General features: G+C 52.8%; 1 protein-coding gene across 1 annotated transcript; it reads right to left on the reverse strand.

Moving 5' to 3' along the window:
• Nucleotides 1-6,175: 6,175 nt before the first annotated feature.
• LOC141726439 (olfactory receptor 14J1-like) lies at nt 6,176-7,108 on the reverse strand. Its single transcript, XM_074531344.1, has one exon. The coding sequence runs from the start codon at nt 7,106-7,108 to the stop codon at nt 6,176-6,178; it is 933 nt and encodes a 310-aa protein (XP_074387445.1).
• Nucleotides 7,109-20,483: the final 13,375 nt, after the last annotated feature.

Raw genomic sequence — 20,483 nt, forward strand, 5'->3', positions numbered from 1 at the left:
CCAGTGCCCCCATGAAAATGCCTCACCCTGGTGTCTGCTGTGAGATGTGACCAGGAATAAGCAAAACAGGCTCCAACTTAAACATAAATAACACTTTATTACCTAAAACTACAGGGAAAAAATAGGAAAGACTATAAGGAAAAGAAAAAAAAAATTGAAAACCTTACAAAAACCACTTTTCCTCCTCCCCACTCCCTGACTTTCCCAATCCAATACATTCTCTCAAAAATACCAACTGCCCAGCCCGGCACGACACTTTAGTATACTCAAACTGCAGTTCATGAAGAGGAACGGAGTCCTTCTTGTTCCATAGGCTTCTGGAAACACACTGAAATCCCGGATGCTTTCTTGTCACTTCGGCACCGCCCGGAAAAGTCCATTTGCCGCTTGTGACATGTTCCTTCCATGCTCAGTGCTCTCACCACCGAGACATGGATCAGAGCTGCTTTTAGGGTGGTCTTTCAAGGATGCCTTGTCTCACTCCAAAAAGGCACAGTCTCTGCTTTTGGGACAACTGTCCCCCCCATATATTTCCAACCCCCTGGGGCCGGGGGGTCCTCACAAATGAACCCTCCTGGTTTTGAGGCACTGCCTCCCCCTAAATGCAGTCTGTGTCACAGGAACAACTGAGTCCATGGCTACAAGAAAACGTCCAGCCAAAAGGCCACTCCAAATCATCTCTCCCCATCCAATCATCTCCACAAACTCCGGGCCAAAGTTCTTATCTCATATCATCTCTCATCTCCCTTCTTATTCAGCTTCGAGGAGGATTAGCATTTTCGCAAGGCCCCAATCATGTAAGAAAGGGTTAAAAGTTTTCAGTCTCTGTCTGTCGGTCGGCTCCCACGCACGCTGCCCACACGCTGCCGCTGCGGCCGGGCAGTCTTCCTCCCCCTTCTCGCTGGCTGCTCTCCTGGGGGGGGGAAGAGGGCTGGCTGCTCGAGGGCTCGATGTCTCTTGGGGCTCCCCCACCCTTCCATCCTTGGAGCCCCCTCAACACCATCTCTGTCCAGGCCTTACCGCATGGCTGGCCCCTCCCCCGCCCAGCAGCAGCGGGCCGGACGGGGGAGAGATCTGAACTCCTCGTCCTACGAGGTCCAAAGAGAAAGTGCCAGGGCAGTGCCTTGCTTTTAACCCCTGTGTATTCTCGGAGGTGTGTCCAAACCCCACTGGCCACACCGGACGCCAGTCTCAAACCCAAAACCTTCATTGGTTTGACCACAGCTTCCCAGAATTCCCACTCCTTCCTGGTCAAACCATGACACACTGCCAGGCTGGGATGAGGAGCCCATCAGCCTTCTCTGCTCCAGGCTGGACCAGCCCAGCTCCCTCGGCCTCTGCTCACAGCCCAAGGGCTCCAGCCCCACCCTGGAGGCCCTTCCCAGACCCTGCTCCAGCTGCCAGACATCTTTCCTGCCCTGGGGAACCCAAACCAGGTCACCCAAACCAGTGACCTGGATAATCCCCATCCTTGATGTCCTGGTCACACAGCCCTGGCCCCTTGTCCCCTGTCAGGCTCTGGGGTGGATCCTGTGGAACATCCTTGGGTGGAGGCTGTGGCTCCAGGTGGGCCGGGGGGATCCTGGGGGACAGGGACCCTGCTGGGCATGAACAGCATTGGACTTGGGAGAAACTGTGAGGGGGAGCTGGGGCAGAGTGACCAAGCCAGTGACCTGACACAGCCCTGCTGGGATGTGTCACACAGCCCCCCTGTGATGTCACAGCCTGCTCTGTGATGTCACAGCCCATTCTCTAATGTCACACAGCTGGTCTCTGATGGTTGGTCACAGCTGGTTACAGCCAACTCTGTGATGTCACAGCCTGCTCTGTGATGTCACAGCCCATTTTCTAATGTCACAGATCTGCTCTCTGATGCCACAATCCCCTCTATGATGTCACACTGCCATCCTGTAATGTCACAGCAAAATCTGTGATGTCACAGGAAAATCTGTGATGTCGTAGTCTGATCTTTGATGTCAGAGCTCTGTCCTTTGATGTCACAGTCTGCTCTGTGAGGTCATAGCATATTCTGCAATGTCACACAGATGGTCTCTGTTGTCACTGCCAACTCTGTGACATCATAGTATGCTCCATGATGTCAGACCTTGGAACTGTGATGTCACAGCTGGCTCTGTGATGTCACAGAGGCAGTCTATGATGCCATAGCTGCTTGATGACCTCACATAACCCACTCTGTGATTTCATAATCCTCTCAGTGATATCAGACTGCTGCCCTGTGATGTCATAGCTGGATTTGTGATGTCACAGAGGCTGTCCATGATGTCATAGCTGCTCAATGACCTCACATAATGCACTCTGTGGCACTCTATGACCTCACTCTGGCACTCTGTGATGTCATACCCCACTCTGTGACCTCTTGTTACCAGATGATAAATTGTCTCCACCAGCTGAGCTCACACCTGGAGCTTGTTGTTTACAACCCCAGGCCTATGGAAACCACACAATGCCCATTGTGTGAGAAGGGGAACTGCAAGTTTACCAGCCTCAGTGTCCTGCCAGCTCAGCCAGGCCCACGGGAATATTGGGGTCCATGACCACCAGGGACCATCAGAGACACCCCCAGGACAGAACACATGGGTAATGGTGAGGAGAAGTATGCTAATGATGTTGGTGAAATCATATGTGTGTTTAGTCCAGGACAATCAATGAATATGTGTGCAAAACAGAAAATATAAACAGAAACTCTCCTGTACTCAGCATGCATGGCTTTGGGAGGAGCTGACCCCCGTGCATCCAGCTGAATAATGAATGCTGCTTCTTAATGTTACTCTGGAGTTAAGGAATTTTCTGTTTTACTAAATGTTTGGTAACACTCCCACTGCCAAGAAAAGCTCTGTCTCCTGCTATTCACACACACAGAAGGGCTGGTGGCAGATGTGAGGTTTGGAGGCTGCCTGGAGCACAGTGACCATGAGATAATCAAGTTTTCAATGTTCTGTGAAAGAAGGAGGGGCAGCAACAAAACTTCTGCACTGGAATTAGGAAGGGCAGACTTTGGCCTATTTAGGATGCTGATTTGGGGAGTACCAAATCAGGTACTGATTTTTTTAAGGGACCCCTTAAAAAGGTAGGAGTCTAGGAAGGATGAACACATTTCCAGAAAGTAATCTTAACGGGGAAGGAGCAGCCAGTCCCAGCATGCCAAAACATGAGCTAATGAGGAAAATGACTGTCCTGGCTGCCCATGCAGCTTTTGTGGGAACTAGAAGAATAAAGGACTGGCAACACAGGAAGTGTTTAAGGATATTGTTAGGCTATGCAGAAAGAAAATTAGAGAGGTGAAAGCTTAATTAGAACTTAACTGGCTGCTTCTGTAAAAGAAAAAAAAGTGTTTTTATAAAAATTTTAAAGCAAAAACAGGGAAAAGGAGAATCTCTATTCTTTATTGGATGCAGTGGAGAATATACCTAAAGATAAAGGGGTCACAAGCTCAGCCCCTACACAGAGAACTAAAGTAACTACAGATAAGGAAAAAACTAAGCTAATTTACACCTTGTTTGTCTCAATTTTCAAAAAGAAGACAGCTTGTCCTCAGGGCAAGTGCTCACCTGAGCTCATAAATGGGCACAAGGATCAGAACAGCCCTCTGTAATCCAGGAGGAAGCACTTGGTGACCTGCTGAGCCACTCCAATGCTCACAGGCGTAGGGGATCCATCCCAGGGGGATGAGGGAGCTGTGGATGAGCTCCCCAAGCTGCTCTCCATCATTTACCATCAGTGCTGGCTCAGCAGGGAGGTCCCAGAGCACTGGAGGTGCCCGTGTGAGCCCATCCCCAAGAAGGGCTGGAAGGAGGAGCTGGGGAACTCCAGGCCTGTCAGCCTGACCTGGGTGCCCGGCAAGGTTATGGAACAGATCACCTTGAGTGCCATCCCAGGGCACCCATAGAATGGCCAAGGGGTCAGAGCCAGCCAGCGTGGATTTCAATATCTGCATTGATGATATGCATGAGGGGACTGAGTCCAGCATCAGAAAATCTGCAGATGACATCAAGGTGGGTGTGGGTGTGGATGTGCTGCAGGGTAGGAGGGCTCTGCAGAGGGCCCTGGACAGGCTGGATCCAGGGACCAAATCCAACAAGGTGAGGTTGAACAAGACCAAGTTCTGGGTCCTGCACTTTGGCCACAACAACCCCTGCAGCTCTACAGGCTGGGGACAGAGGGGCTGGAGAGCAGCCAGGCAGAAAGGGACCTGCAGGGACTGATGGACAGCAGGCTGATGACTGATGAGCCAGCAGTGTGCCTAGGTGGGCAAGAAGGCCAATGGCTCCTGGCCTGGATCAGGAATGGTGTAGCCAGCAGGAGCAGGGCAGTGATTGTTCCCCTGCACTCGGCACTGGTGAGGCCACACCTCAAGTGCTGTGTCCAGTTTTGGGCCTCCAATTTAGGAAGGCCATGGAGGGGCTGGAGCGTGTCCAGAGAAGAGCAACAAGGCTGGTGAGGGGCCTGGAACACAAGTCCTGTGGGGAGCGGCTTAGGGAGCTGTGGTTGTTTATCCTGGAGAAGAGGAGGCTCACGACACAGGTTGGACTTGATCTCCAAGGTCTTTCCCAACCTGGCTGATTCTGTGATTCTAAGAAAGCACCCTTGCAGCAGTTGCAGGATGAGCCCTGGGCCTCCTCTTAAGCAGCTCCAGCAGCCCAGGTCCCTCAGCTTCTCCTGCCAGCCCCAAAGCCCATCCTGTCAGTCCTGCAGAGCCTCTGCAGCTCCTCCTCACTGCCCAGAACTGGGAGCCCCAGAGCCAGACACAGCAGCCCAGATGTGCCCTGCTGGCCTGGGGTGCCTCTGGCAAGGGAGCAGCACCAGGCACTGCAGGAGCCTGCAGACAATTCCTGTAGCACTTGCAGGATGATCCTGCTGCCCAAGGGACCTTCCCATGGGGCCAAGTCAGGAACTGCAATGGGGATTGGGGCCAGAGAGAAAAGGGCAAACAGGGATGGGCTGTTTGCAGGAGAAGGAACAGGGATGGGCAATAGGAGGAAATCTGGATCAGGAAAGAGGAAAGAAAGCAAAGGTGAGGCCAAGGAAATGCTCAGGGCAGTTTGGGGGTGGCTGCCAGGCAGTCCTGGCTCTGAGCAACAGCATCTGCAGTGGGACAGGAAACTCCCGGCTGACAGGAACAAACTTTCTGGCTGAGTGCAGAGGCCAGGACAAAGCTGAGTGGTTTCCCTGGTGTCCCCCAGCCCTTGCTGGCCCCAGGGGCTGATGGCATTTGTGCTTCCTCAGGTTCATGTCCTCAAAGCAACAGCATGGGGGTGCTCCTGCCTGCTCTGTGCAATGCAAACAGGGGCTGCTGAGACAGTACTGCCATGTCTGTGCCTGCAGGGATGGGGCACCTGTGTGAACTGGGGGAGAGGCCAGGGCTGCAGAGGGGGGATGTTGTTGGCAGCTGCATGAGGACGCTCTGAGACGCTGCCCTGGGCTGTCCAGTGCACTGGGGATGGATCAGCCCCTGCTCTGCTGCTCCTTCCCGTCTGCCCCAGGGCCCTTGCAGAGCCCCAGCCATGGTGTTTGCCCCCAGCCTGCCCATGGCCAGCCTGGGGCTGCTCACGGGGCTTTTCTGTGCTGAGCATTGGCCTGGGTGTGTTCTTGAGAGAGCCTGGGCAAGGAGCCTGGAGCCCCCCGGCCCTGGGCTGAGGCGTCAGCGCTGCCCCAGCAGTGCCCATGGCCTGTCCCTGCTGCAGCCCCGGCACTGCCACCCCCAGGGGTGCGCCCAGCCCCGAGAGCACTCAGGCCCTGCAGCAACACCAGGGCCACCAGGGCAGTGGGGCAGGGCCACGGCAGCAGCACTGGCAACACCAAGAGCTGCTGCTGCTGGGCACAGCTGCTGGGCCAGCCCTGATCTGCCCCAGCTCTGCACACAGACATTGCTGCTGCAGCTCCAGAGAAGGCAACAAAAAGGCATCTCTGCAAAAAACTTTGCTGGGAGATCATTTAGTTTATTTAAAGCCACCAAGAGTGCAGCCCCTCATTGACACAGTCTGTGGCCACAAATAAAGTTGGAAAGAAACAAAATGGGAAATGGCAGAAAGGATGACATGTCTTTGTGGATAATAGAAAACAACTAAATCAAACAAAACAAACTTCCACACTGAAGCCAATAAGAAGTATCAAAGATGATTTTATTAGAAGTGATTGGCAGAAATTGGTCACCAGTTTAATGTTTCTGAAAGCATCCAGTCATCAGTCTCCACACTGCAGCCTTGAGCTCCTGGTTCCTCAGGCTGTAGATGAGGGGGTTAAGAGCTGGAGGCACCACTGAATACAGAACTGACAGGGCCAGATCCAGGGATGGGGAGGACAGGGAGGGGGGCTTCAGGTACGCAACTGCTACACTGCTGACGAACAGGGAGAGCACAGCCAGGTGAGGGAGGCAGGTGGCAAAGGCTTTGTGCCGTCCCTGCTCAGAGGGGATCCTCAGCACTGCCCTGAAGATCTGCACATAAGAGAAAACAATGAATGTAAAACAAACAAATACCAAACAGGCACTTACAGCAAGAAGCCCCAGTTCCCTGAGGTGGGATTTGGCACAGGAGAGCTTGAGGATCTGTGGGATTTCACAGAAGAACTGGCCCAGGGCATTGCCATGGCACAGGGGCAGGGAAAATGTATTGGCTGTGTGCAGCAGTGAATAGACAAAGGCACTGGCCCAGGCAGCTGCTGCCATGTGGGCACAAGCTCTCCTGCCCAGGAGGGTCCCGTAGTGCAGGGGTTTGCAGATGGACACGTAGCGGTCGTAGCACATGATGGTCAGGAGAAAATACTCTGTAGTAGCGCAGAAAACAAAAAAAAAGAGCTGAGCAGCACATCCTGTGTAGGAGATGTTCCTGGTGTCCCAGAGAGAATTGTGCATGGCTTTGGGGACAGTGGTGCAGATGGAGCCCAGGTCGCTGAGGGCCAGGTTGAGCAGGAAGAAGAACATGGGCATGTGCAGGTGGTGGCCGCAGGCTACGGCGCTGATGATGAGGCCGTTGCCCAGGAGGGCAGCCAGGGAGATGCCCAGCAAGAGGCCGAAGTGCAGGAGCTGCAGCTGCCGCGTGTCTGCCAGTGCCATCAGGAGGAAATGGCTGATGGAGCTGCTGTTGGACATTTGCAATGCGTGGGCACGGGGATCTGTAAGAAAAGTAATCATGGAATAGTTGGGTTTGGATGGGACGTTAAATATCCCAGCACAGCTTGGGAGCACTTTCCCGCCACTGCCTGCCCGGGGCTCTGCTGCCTGGAGCTGTCCCTGCCAGCAGCTGCTTCCCTGTGCCCAGGGCTGGGCCCTGCCAGTGCTGCCAGAGCCCAGCCCAGCCCTGGGGGCTCAGCTCTGCCCTGCAGACCCCTCCCAGCTCAGGCACTGCCCAGGGGCAGCTCTGGCTCTGCAAGCTCTGATGGCAACATCAGAGCAACCTTGAGGAGCCTGGAAAAGTGACAGTCATGCCGCCTCTAAGGGGCCCTCTGCTGATTGCTTTAACAGCCTCATTTTTTCAGATCTGTGAGACTTTTTTTTAAAATTCTCAACTTTAACTGAGAGATCAATATCTATGTGCAATTTCCCATCCAGGCAACCCAGAGCAGTAGATTTAAAAAGCAGGATTTTCCCTTTAATGCAGTTCTTGCCTTGCTGTGCTCCCTGTATAATCTACTTTGAAATTTTCTGCAGTTAAATGCCATGCTGGGAGCAGTCCTGAACAATGCAGCATCCTCCCCACACAAGGAGAACACTTCCAAGCCTGACCAGCTCTCTCCTCCCACCCAGACCTTGTCCCCCAGTGCTGGGAGCAGCTGCCAGGGCTGGCTGAGAGCTGTCCTTGGCAGGCAGCAGAGTCCCTGCCCTAGCACAGTGCCCTGGGGTGCAGGACCCTGCTCTGCAGGACAGCCCTGGGCACCCCTGGCTGCTCTGCACAAGAGAAAATAAGAGAATGTACTCACAGAGTCTGTAGGCATTGGGATGTTCCAGCTTTAGGAGATGGCTCCAGGAGCTGCAGCTGCATTGTCCTGCAGCCAGAGGTTCCTTTGCCAAGGGCTGGCAGTGATTCTGCCCCAGGCACTTCTCAGCACCTTCCCAGCCCTGCTGGGCTGGCAGAAGAGCTGCTCATCAAGAGAAATGTGCTTTTGAAGCTCTTCTTGCTTACCAGGAGCTGCATCTGTGCCAGGAGCCCAGCCCAGCTCAGCAGCACAGACACAGCACAAGGACTTTAATGAGCCTCTGGGGCTTTGTGTTCAGGCCCTGAACATCAGTCCCTGAGAGGGAACTGAAGAAACCTCTCCAGAACTCCAAGTCAGAATCCAACTCCAAAGTTTATTTGACTTTTAATGGGTTCCACTGAGGGACACGACTGAGAAAGTGTCCCCAGGGCCCAGGCAGAGCAGAGAACTGGAGGCAGTGATGACAGGTGGGGACAAAGAGAAGCCAAGTCTTGGTGCCCTGGGGCACAGCAGGGTCTGTGCCACCAAGGGCTGGGAGGAGACACCTTGTCCTGAGGCACTGGGGCCTCCTGGCACAGCCCCAGCCAGGCTGGGCACTGTCAGCCCCTTGTCCTGCCCTCAGCATCCCCCCTAGCCCACATCCCAGTGGCCTCAAGGATCTACTGGAAGGAGTCCCTGGGGAGCCTTGCTCAGCAATGGCCCTGGGGGTCTTTAATGCTCCCTGCAGGGACTGCAGGTTTTTCAAAGGACTTTAGTATTGGCTTTTGTCTTGGAGTCTCTGAGAGGTTTGTGCAATCATGGCCTCCAATTATCTGCTGTAATTAATCCCTGGAGAGCCTTTGTCAGTAACAACACTCAGTGGGCTCAGTGGGCTCATTAATGCTTCAAGGTACTTCAGTTATTTTAAGGTACTTGGTGTTTTCCTTTTGATACAGACTCTGTGAGTGGTTTGTGTAATCCTGGCCCCAATTATCTGCTTAATTGTGTCCCTTGAGAGCTTTGCACTGATACCCAGTGGAGCTCAGTAATGCCTTGAGATACTCAAGGTTTAAAGGTATTTTATGAATTTAAGAATACTTTTAGGTACTTTTAGGAATTTTCCTTCCCACACTGAGTCTCTTAGAGATTTTTGTGCCATCCTCACCTCCAGTTCTCTCTTCCAAGGAGACCATGAGGATCCTGTGCTGTGTATCTTCCAACTTTCTGTTTTACAACAAAGATGGAACTGAAAGAATTTTGTTAGACTTTCTAAAAGCATCCAAACAAGCATGGGACAATTAACAGTACAACAGCAACCACTAAGAGAATGAATAGTCCTGTTTTAGCTAGATATCATCCAAGCCTTTAGTCCCTTGGATTGGAAGAGTTTATTGAACCAGTCTTTGTTTTCCATTTGAAGCTTCTTGAACCCTTCCTACAGTACCTGAATGCTCTTGTGGGTTGACTTGCTGTGGCTGGAGAGGTGCATCCCACACATGCCCTCAGAGTCTACACAGCCTTGCCCATGCGTCCAGAGTAAAACCTCTATCGCTGTTCTGCAGGGTGGCATGTCTGATGGTCTCTATGTCTGAGAGCAAGCCACTCAATGTGTGGGAGGCAGCATTGGTTTGCTTACTTAACAAGCACCCAAGATGGTCTAATTGTCCTAAAGCTTTAGCTGCAGCCACCCAAGGTAGTCCAAATTGGGGGTGCTACCATCTGATACCTGGATTAAATCTTGCAAAGCCATCTCTTTGATATCATCCAATACTTTTCTGGAGATATCTGCTGCTTAGTCATCCGGTAGACTGGGTTTTTCCTTCTCCAGCTAGATGGCTGAGTGTTAACTCTGCCTTTACCTCATTATTAGCATAGTCTGCTAATAATTGATTTAGTAAACACTTCCATCCCCCTTCCCACAGGGTATATCCTTTAGGTGGCAACATCATGGCCATAATATATTTTAGGTCATAGGGGATTTAGACATGATCTGTAAACATGGCCCTCTTGAGGCTATTATAACAAAGTAAGTCCTTCCTATGGTCTTTAGCTGCCCTACCACAGATTCTTGATTTCCTCGTAAACCAATGGCTGATACCTGGGATTCCTTCCACTAACTTCATATGAGGGCAACAAGGAGTTTTAAGGCTATTTGCTAGTCTCCTTCCTTAACTGGAGGCATGGCCCAGGGTGAAGGTGGATTGATTGACAGTGGGGGCATGACCCACAGTTGCAGGGGTGGACTCTGGAGGTTCGTTCAGGGCGGAAGAGAAGTTTGTGGTAGCAGGAAGTGGAGAAGCCAAGATGGAGGGAGGATGGTGCGGCTCCTGAGCCACATTCGGGCTCCTTCCATCTTGAGTCTCCAGGGCATGATGCACTATCAGCTAACCCCAGCTGATGTGACTGATACAGGGAGCCCTGAATGTCATGGTCCCTGTTCAAGCGCCAAATGTCACAATGAGGGTGGCTGTGACAAACCTCTCTGGTTCCTTGACTTCAGGGGGAGGGTGGCGAAAATGAAAAGGAGCAGGATCAATGGAGTTGTTTAAAAGGAAGTTTAATAACAGGGTGAAAAACAATAAACACGGAGAAGTTGAGAACAGTACGAGGGGCAGTATCCTAAGACCTGAGACAAAGGGGAAGCAATAGACACTCAGGGCTAGAAAACTAGAACAATTACCATATAGAAGAAATAAGTAACCAATAAACCAAGAGGGGATTAGAACTTGGACAACTTAGAATAACAACACTTTAGGCTTATGGGGGAACTCTCAAGCTCACCCTATGTTAAACAAATGATTCCTAGGACTTGAAACTCATGCCAAATTCTTTTGGGATAAAATCTGGCTGACTCCGAGTTACAGCCAGGCTATCTCCTACGCCAGTGATTTGCACTGGCCCCTTGGGACTATGCAGTCCATCAGAGCCACAATGATGTCCTTGGTTCCATGAGGCCCCACAGTGTCACAGTGGTCCCTTGGATCCACGGTGCTCTGCAGTGTCACAATGGCCCCTTCATTTTACAAGGCTGCCAAATGTCACATTGGTCTCCATAAGAAGGAAACCATGGAGCCCCCATGTTTCAGGAGCTGATGAACGGCAACCACCAGAGGCCAAGGCAAGCCTGATCTGTCTGTCCTGGCAGCTTTGCTTGAAGCAACCCTTGGATATTTGGAATTATGAATGTGGAGTCCTAATTTCAGACATTTGTGCCTGGAGAAGAGGGAGGTTTTCCTTCCATAAAAAGCAAAGGACAGAGCCCTTTCCAGTGTTTGGAAAACAGATGAGTTCTGGCACTCAGGAGTCAAAGACCAGCCATAGCTGTCTGTCCTGGCAGCTTCTGTCTGGCAGCAATCCTTGGATACACAGAAATTTGGAGGTGGAATCCAAATTGTTGGCCATAGATACCTGGAAAAGACAGAGTGTTCTTTTCCATACAAAAGAAAGCCCAGAGCCCCAGTGTTTCAGGGGCAGATGGGAGTGGCCTTCCACATTCCAAGGTCAGCCAGAATGTTCAGGTGACCCCTGGGAGGCCAAGGCAGCCACATCTATTTACTGTTTCCTTTCTTCCACAGGGCCCTGCAGTGTCACAATGGCTGCTTGCTTCCATGATGCCCTCAGGTGTCATAATGGCCCCTTGGTTACTAAAGTCCTTAAGGATCTTAATGGTCTCTAGGGTTCCACAAGGCCCCACAGTGTCATAATGGTCTTTGAGTTCCATGAAACCCCTCTGTGTCACCATGGCCCCTGATTCCATTGGGGCCCAGTAGTGCAACAATGATCCCCTTGGTTCCACAAGTTTTGATAGTGTCACAATGGCCCCTTCCTTCCACCAGGCCCTGCAGGGCCACAATGTTCCTTTGATTCCATGGGGCCCCACAGTGTCACAATGGTCTCTATGATTCCATGGGGCCTTGCAATGCCACAATGCTCTCCACGGTGCCCTGCAGGATCACAACGCCCCTTTGGCTCCATGAGGCCCTGAAATGCAGCAAAGGCCTCTTGGTTCCACAAAGCCCTGCTGCTTCACGCTGGCCCCTTGGGACATGCGGCCCAACAGAGCCACAAAGATGTCCTTGGTTCCACAAGGCCCCACAGTGTCACAGTGGCCCCTTGGATCCATGGCACCCTGCAGGGTCACAATGGTCCCCTTGGTTCCACAAATTCCTACAGTGGAACAGGCTCCACAATCGCCTGCAGTGTTACCATGGCCCATTGGTTCCACAATGCCCTACAGTGTCACAATGATCTCCGTAGGAAGGAAACAAGTGAGCCCCAGTGGTGCAGGGGCAGATGAGAGGCAGTCATCAGAGGCCATGTCTAGCCAGATTTGACTGTATGGGCAGATTTTGTGCGGGAGTAACCCTTGGATATAGAGAATTTTAGATGCAGAATCCCAATTTTGGCCATGGGTGCCTAGACAAGAACGACAGTTCTTTCCCACAGGAATAAAAGCACAGAGCCCCAGTGCATCATGGTCAGATGGGAAATGGTCCTTGGCATGTCAAACTCAGTGGGACCTGTCAGACAGTTCCCAGGAGGCCAAACCAGGCAGACCTGTTCCATGTTCCCTTGATTTCATGGAACCCCAATATGTTACCATGGTCTCCTTGATTCTAGGAGGTCTGGCAATGTCACAATGGCTTCTTGGTTTCATGAGTCCCAACAGAGTCATAGGAGTCCCTTGGCTCTATGCTGCCCCATTGTGTCACAAGTGCTCCTTGTTTATATGGACACCACAGTTCTGTCACTGACCCTTGAATCCAGAGGGCCCCTGAGTTGCATAATGGTCTCCCTGATTCCTGGATTCCATTGTCTCACCATCGTTTCCTTGGATCTCCATTGTCACAACTGGCCCACGGTCCCATGAGGTTCCGTAGTGTCAGCGTGGTTGCTGTCAGAGACTGGATGAGATCGATGTCCTGAGAAATCTTGGGATGCTCAGAATGCCCGTGTGGGGCCAGGGCCAGGTCAGGCCTTGGTTTGTGGTGGGACAGAGCCCCACCCCCAGCCCTGGCCTAGCAGAGCTGTCAATCACACAGCAGAGGATGGTGTTAACCCAGCTCTGATTGGCTGAGCTGTTAATCAATCAATCAATCAATCAATCAATCAATCACACTTAGGCAGCTGGTGCTACCCTGGCTCATATTGGACACGCAGCTGGCAGTCCCACACCAGGGCCGTGCCCATGAAGGCCCAGGTGGTAAAAGCCAGAGCACAAGCCAAGCCCAGGGTCTGGATCCTGCCTTCTCCTGGGGTTCCTCTGTTGGTGATGCTGGAACCCAACAGTTGGTACCTATGGGCGTCTCTTTCTATGGATCTTCTTTCTGTTGTTCTCTAGTCCTTCTCCCTCTAATCCTACATATCTGGAACGTTTTTGGGTAACTTCACATGTTAATTGTTAAAGGATTTTACATTAAATGTGTGGGAATCTGAGGCACAGAACCCAAGCCTGGGAATTCAGGAGTTATTCGGGAATTTAGCTACTTGAGCTGGGCTCCTTGTGGGACTTTTAGCATCCTTCTCTTCCTCACCGTTGGGTGAATAAACCTTGTCAGTCTTACTGGTATCATTTGCTCCCTTTCCTCCAGTGATTTTAACAAATTTTTCAAGGAAGAACAACAAAATATTTTCTTTACACTGGCCACCCACAACAGCCATTTTCCTCATCAGTTCTCCCATAAGTTGCTCAGAGGAAGCTGTGTCCAAGTTTCCAAGAGTTCCTCCAGAGAGACCCACAACCTCCTCAGTGGAGGGAACCATGCTGTTGTCAAAGGCACTTGGGGTCAGACAACAGTGACCTGAACTTACTGTGCCAAAATAATGTCGCAATCTGGGTAAGATAATTGTTAGAGAGATGCCCCAATTAAGGTAATAATGAGACCAAATCTACCGTGGATTTTATTGAACAGTAAATGTGAGGTAGAGAAAGATGGAAAGAAAGAAAAAAGGGTGGATATCAAGGGAGTGACAGAGACCTCCCCTGGGGCAGGGCAAGTGTGACATTGTCCCCTGTGTGTGTGGCCTTCCCAGGGTGGGGGCTTTACAGCTGAGCCAGTTTGGGTAAGGGGGGTGGTGTTCACCCCCTGAGCAGGGATTACCCCACTGTTTCAGGTTGCAATGTAAGATGTAACCAAATGCATGCTTTCAATCCCCATCTTCATAAACTGCTATAAACAGGTGGGGCAGGGTTTTTTATCTCTTCCATGACTCAGCCCTGATAACGCCCTCCAGGGGAGATATCTTCTGTGAATGGGCCATTGAGTGTCACTGCAGGAATGATAAAATTCCATCATCCCATTGATTCTCTGCCCAGGGGGAGGAACCAAGCATTCCTTCCTGGACATAAGCTGAGGCTGGCAACACCAGGCACAGCTTGCCTACTGGATTCCCAGAGGAGGACAAGAGCTCCATAACCACCACTGGACCTTCAGAGGAAGACCAGACCCTTCTACAGGATCACTGCTTTGACAGAATCACCTTCATCACTCCAACAGGACTGCAGTCACCATTTAATGGGACTGCTGATACCACCCTGACCAACAGGGTGTCAGGCTATATCCTGACTCTGTCAGTTTAAGGCAGTGCTTCTGTATCATTGCCTTCATCTTAATTTTCTTATTAAATTGTAATTCTGACTTAGACTCTCCCCCAGGTTTCCCTTCAAACCAGTACAAAAGACAATGTACTCACTGCTTATCTTCTTCTCAAACCACGATTTCCCATTCCCAAACCTTGATTGGATGGAGAAGGAGGAGGCTAAGAGGTACAGGAAGGAGCCCTGGGATACCCAGGCAGGTGAAGAGGAAGTCAGTGCCCCTTTCCCCCTCTTTCCTGCTCCATCTCCCAGCCCAGCACAGGCCCTGGCTGCAGGACAACCCTGCTGCCAATGCTGTCCTGCTGGGGATGCACTGGGGGGATCTCCTTCCCCTTTTGGGTGGCACGGAGGCAAATCCCATTCTCTCCTTGTTCTTCCTCCCCCAGGGAAGGAGCTGAGAATGGAGACCATGGAGGAAAAATCTCCATAGCAGAAACTCATTGAAAAGGCCATTTTGAGTGACTCCACAGTGCAGAATTCCAATGGGAAGGAAAATCCCCAGAGATTCCACAGGAAGAGGGGCTGCAAACCCAGCCCAGGGTGCTCTGAGGAGGAAAGACCCACCCTGAGCCAGGAAGGTGGACAGAGCTTCAGCCAGGACTCAGAACTGGTTGTCCCTGAGCAGCTTCATGATGGGGAGATGTCACCCTGGTTTTTTAAGATTTTCTAAGCCTTCTGATGTTGACATTCTTGTAGTGAACTTTCTCACACACTTTCTGTAAATAATCATTGTTTTTCATTTCTTTATGGAGGAGGAGAGAGTTGATGGACTGTTGGTTTGACCAGTGCCATTGCAGAGGTGTCAATGTCACCTTCCAATCCGCTGTCACTTTTGTAAAACTATAAGTATTGGAGTCAGAATAAAACTTCCCTTTTTTCCCTTCACCTTGAGAGTGGTGGTGTGCTTGTGTTCTCTCGTGTCCTTCAGCGACATGTGGTGACCGCCGAAGTGTATTGCAGCCAAGGCTGAGACACGGACAGCGGATTGCGGTGAGATTTTTCTCCCCCTCCTTTTGGTGCTTTGCCTGCTCTTCTTGGGGCAATGGAAACCTCTGTGGTTTTCCAGGATGATTCCCTCATTCTGGATCTTTGGAGGGGGGTCCTGGAGTGGAAACAGGTGTCTGTTTCCTGGGATGATTTGGAGATAATTCTTCTGTGGGCCCAGGAGCGAAGTTTTTTTTTTGGACCCCGCGAAGGCGTTCAATAAGCAGGAGTGGTCTCTCCTGGGGGTCTACCTCATGGAGGCCCTCTTTGATGATTGCAGTGTAGACGTGGGACTGCTGCTGGTGCAGTGGAAGAAATGTGAGGAGCTTTGGCGGGGGTCTGGTTCTTGTACCCTCGGAGTTCCCAGGGAAGCCCTTCTATCTCGAATGTGGATGAGGAGATTGAGCTCCTGTGTGATGTGGAGCCCCCCTCCCCGCCCCACGACGGTGTGCTGGGGAGTGGCCATTATCTGCCCGGGGTGGATTGGGCTCACAGCCAGCTGGTCCCGGGTCCGGGGGGCTCTCTGGATTCGGTGGGCCGTCTTCAGCCTGCCTCGCCCTGTGCGGGTGGCGGGGCGGGGAACGGGTTGCCCTCTCTGTGTGCCTTCCCGGCCTTTAAGGGTCAGCCTCTGCCCCGACTTGAGGCTGCTGCGGTGACTTTTTGTCCGAACTGCGGTGTGTCCACCACGTTCCCCCTGAGCGCAGTGGGGGTGGGCTCTCCCGCCCCCGAGTCGGGTTCCTCAGCGGGGGGAGCGATTTCGCCCTCCTCCGGGTCTGTGCAGCCTGCTGGGCATGCGCAGTCGGTGGAGGCAGTCGGGGGCGGGACGTTGCCCGCCTCTGGGTCTGCGCAGACTGCTGGGCATGCGCAGCCGGTGGAGGCAGCCGGGGGCAGGGTCGGTGCTCCGCCCAGCCCCGCTCCGGTGGGCGGGCAGCCCGTCCCTCTCCGCTCGGTGGGGGCGGTGCCCGCTGCGGGACCTTGCGGCTTGGGGCGGGCTCTCATAGGGGGCGTACCCGTCTCCCTTGTGCCGCCCCGCAGTGACGCGGCTCCGCGGGCCGTGCCTCCCTCGGCATCCCACTCCGCCCCCGCATCGGGGGATGGGGGCCTCGTACCGGCTTCGTCCGTGGCCGTGCCGGTCTCGTCCGGCACCGTGCCAGATCTGCGGGCCGTGCTGGCAGCTGCGGCTGCTGAGGCGACCCCTGCCGGGGCTGCAGCGCAGCAGGGGACTGGGGTGTTTACCTTTAGTGCAACTGCTGACGCGGCCGGCGGGAGGCCGGTGGGTGCCCGGCGCCTAGGCGCTTTCTCGTCAAGTCTTTGGACGCTTCCTGCGTGCCAGGTGACCGTGCGTCCGAGGTACCCTGAACGTTTCTGGCCAGAGGCGAAAACCGTAACTGACGAGATGAATGACCTTGTCTCCTCCCGGCATCTGCAGGGTCGGGGGGCAAATTCCTTTGGCTCTGCCTGTGCTGCAGGGGGTGCAGGGACGAGTGGTGTTGCCCCGGCTTCCAGTCAATCACTCCCTCTTGTCTCTGGGGGGCCCAAGGCTCGGGACACAGCAGGTGCGGTGGCTTTGCCAGGGGGTCCTCAGGCTTTCCCTGTGCTCAGGGGCGTCACTCATAACGCTTATGAACCCCTTGCATATAAGCTGGAGAAGGAACTCAGTGAAGCGGTTGCTCAGCATGGTTTGGGGTCGGCTGAGGTTATGCACATTCTTCGGAGACTTGCTAGGGACACGCTGACACCTCACGATGTCCGTTGTGTGGCACATTCTCTTTTTGACCCTGTGCAATTTGGTGTTTTTGAGACCAAGTGGTCTCGTCTGGCAGCCCAAGAAGTGAAGCGGAATGCTGCGCTGGCGCCGGAGGACCCCAGGCGTAGGGTTGTTGCTGACATGCTGATGGGGACAGAGCGTTATGAGAATGTTCAGGGGCAGGTTGGATACGATCCCCTTGTGCTTCAGCAATGCAAAACGCTGGGCATAGGAGCGATTGTGCAGACCCTGGAAATGGCTGCTCCGAAGCAGCCGTTTTCAACTGTTGTCCAGGGGGATGATGAGCCTTTTATGGTATTTGTGGGAAGGTTGATTGTGTCCGTGGAGAGGCAGGTGCCTGATCCTGTGGCGAGGGAAGTTACGATTGCAAACCTTGTCAAGTGCAATTGTATTGAAGCTTGTAATAAGGTTATAGCGGCTATGCCTGGTGATCCTAGTATCTGGGAGATGGCAGAAGCCTGTGCAAACATCATTCCCTCACGTCGGAAGATGGCCGCTGTGGCTGCTGCTGTGCAGCCGGTCTGGGCAGCACCGCAGGGCGGGCGGCCACAGCAGGGGAATGCGCAGTCTAGCAGGAAGCGGGGGAAGAAGGTGCAGAAGGTCAAATTCCCCATGTTCTTGTGCGGTCGGTGTGGTAGGCCGAATCACATGTCTAACGTTTGTAAGGCGACTGTTCATGCTAATGGCCAGGCTTTACCGGGTTTGGGAAATGTGAAGCGGAGCGTGCAGCAGGAGGGGCGCGCTCAGACACAAGCTTCCCTCAAGACCCAGGTGCCGATGGAGGTCTCCTTTGCCGGCTTGCAGCCAGCACCCGCGGATCAGCAGGCGTGGACGTCTGCACCGCAGCAACAGTTGTCTTAGACTCGTCTGAGATACGCAAGGTTCCTCTGGATGCCTTTGGTCCCTTGGGTGGGGGCATGAGTGCTCTCCTTATGGGGAGGTCCAGTGCCACCCTTCAGGGCCTCATTGTGCACCTGGGGCTCATTGATGCAGATTTTACAGGACAGATTTGTGCCATGGTCTCCACACCCACTCCCCGTCACAATCCCAAAAAGGACACGGCTTGCTCAACCTGTGCCTTTTAAGTCTTCTGTTCACAGGACAGTTGACCAGTCACGTGGAGCTGGTGGTTTTGGATCCACCGGGCCTCCTCAGGTTCACTGGACTGCTGTCCTGACCAAGGACCGTCCCGAAATGCTGTGTACCCTGTCCGTTCCTGGTGCAACACCATCGGAAATCCACCTCCGCGGGCTTCTCGACAGCGGTGCTGACATCACTGTTCTCTCCCTTGCCGCCTGGCCCTCGGAGTGGCCCTTGGATCCAGTGGGGACATCTGTTGTGGGCCTGGGAGGGACGGCGCAATGTTACATGGCCCAGCAGCCCGTGCTGGTCACGAACCCGGAGGGACAGATGACCTGGGTTAGGCCTCATGTTACTTCCACTCCTGCCAACCTCTGGGGGAGGGATGTTCTGTCTGCCTGGGGGGTGCGTATCGGGACGGATTTTTAATAGGGGCCACTGCAGTGAAGGGCGCAGAGTGTCCTACGCCTCCTATACGGTGGCTGGTGGACAAACCCGTTTGGGAGAAGCAGTGGTCCCTCACTGATGATAAATTAGTTGCCCTTCATGATTTGGTGCAGGAGCAGTTGGACCAGGGTCATCTGGAGCCTTCTAACAGTCCTTGGAACACTCCTGTCTTCTGTATCAGAAAGAAATCTGGGAAATGGAGGTTGTTGCAAGACCTCCGGAAGGTCAATGCCGTGATGGAAAGCAGGGGACCATTGCAGGCAGGCATGCCATCGCCTACCATGCTTCCTGCAGGCTGGCCGGTCCTCATTGTGGATCTGATTTTCGATTCCTTTGCATCCCGATGATAGACCGAAGTTTGCCTTCTCGGTGCCCGCGATTAACGAGGCTGAGCCCGCACAGAGATATCAATGGAGGACATTGCCTCAGGGTATGCGTAATTCTCCTGCCGTATGCCAATGTTATGTGGCCCGTGCCTTGTCTGGAGTTCACAAGCAGTTTCCTGATGCGCGTCTGTATCATTATATGGATGACATTTTGGTGGCCGCGTCAACCCAGAATGAGCTGCTGAGGATTCAGCCTCGGTTGCTCGATGCTTTGCATGCTCATGGACTGCAGGTGGCTCCAGAAAAGGTCCAACAAAAACCACCTTGGAAGTACTTGGGGGTCAAGATTCTGGAACGGACAATCTGTCACCAGGAGGTGCAATTTGTGCATTCTGTGAAGACACTGAATGATGCTCAGAAATTGATAGGTGTCATCACTTGGTTACGTCCGTATTTGGGATTAACCAATGCACAGCTGTCTCCTCTGTATGATTTGTTGAAAGGAGACTCTGATCTAAAGTCGCCTCGCACACTGACCCCTGAGGCGTGTAAGGCATTGGAGGTGGTTCAGCAAGCTGTTTCGGCTTGTCAGGTTTATTGCATTGATCCCTCCGTTGATGTCACTGTGTTCATCACCACTTCAGATTTGCATCCCACAGGTATCATTGGTCAATGGAGTGACAAATGGTCTGATTCCTTGCACGTTCTGGAATGGGTTTTCCTGCCCCATCAGCCGCAGAAGACGGCAACTACATTGTTTGAGCTAATTGCTCGCTTGATAATCAAATGCCGACAACGGTGTTTGCAATTGATGGGTGCGGATCCTGCAGAGATCATACTCCCGGTGCAACGGGAGGATTTTGACTGGAGCTTTGCAAACAGTGTGTCCCTGCAGAGTGCTCTGGAAAATTTTTCAGGGCAGATCACTTATCATCTGCCCAGCCATAGGCTGTTGCGTATGGCGAAATCCACACAAATTTCTTTGCGGCCCAAGAATAGTCAGGAACCCGTGCAAGGACCCACCGTCTTCACTGACGGTTCAGGGAGAATGGGAAAGGCCATTGTTACCTGGAGGGATGGATCTGAGTGGCAGGTTCTGGAAGGCCATGAGGATGGGTCAGCCCAATTGGTTGAACTGAGGGCTGCTGTCATGGCATTTGAGAAATTTTCCCAGGAACCTTTCAACTTGGCCACATGTCTGCCTATGTGGCTGACATCGCACAGCGGTTGGGTTGTTCAGTTTTGAAGGAGGTCAGTAATCCTGCCTTGTTTCATTTACTGAAGACCTTGTGGTGTTCCATTCAGGCCCAAGTTCATCCATTCTATGTTCTGCATGTGAGGAGTCACACCGATTTGCCAGGTTTTATAG

The sequence above is a fragment of the Zonotrichia albicollis genome, chromosome 35 (assembly GCF_047830755.1).
Source record: "Zonotrichia albicollis isolate bZonAlb1 chromosome 35, bZonAlb1.hap1, whole genome shotgun sequence".
NCBI lineage: Eukaryota > Metazoa > Chordata > Aves > Passeriformes > Passerellidae > Zonotrichia > Zonotrichia albicollis.

Bases quoted from the DNA above. Each gene is read 5' to 3' on its own strand.
- LOC141726439 (XM_074531344.1), bottom strand. From the start codon at position 7,108: ATGTCCAACAGCAGCTCCATCAGCCATTTCCTCCTGATGGCACTGGCA.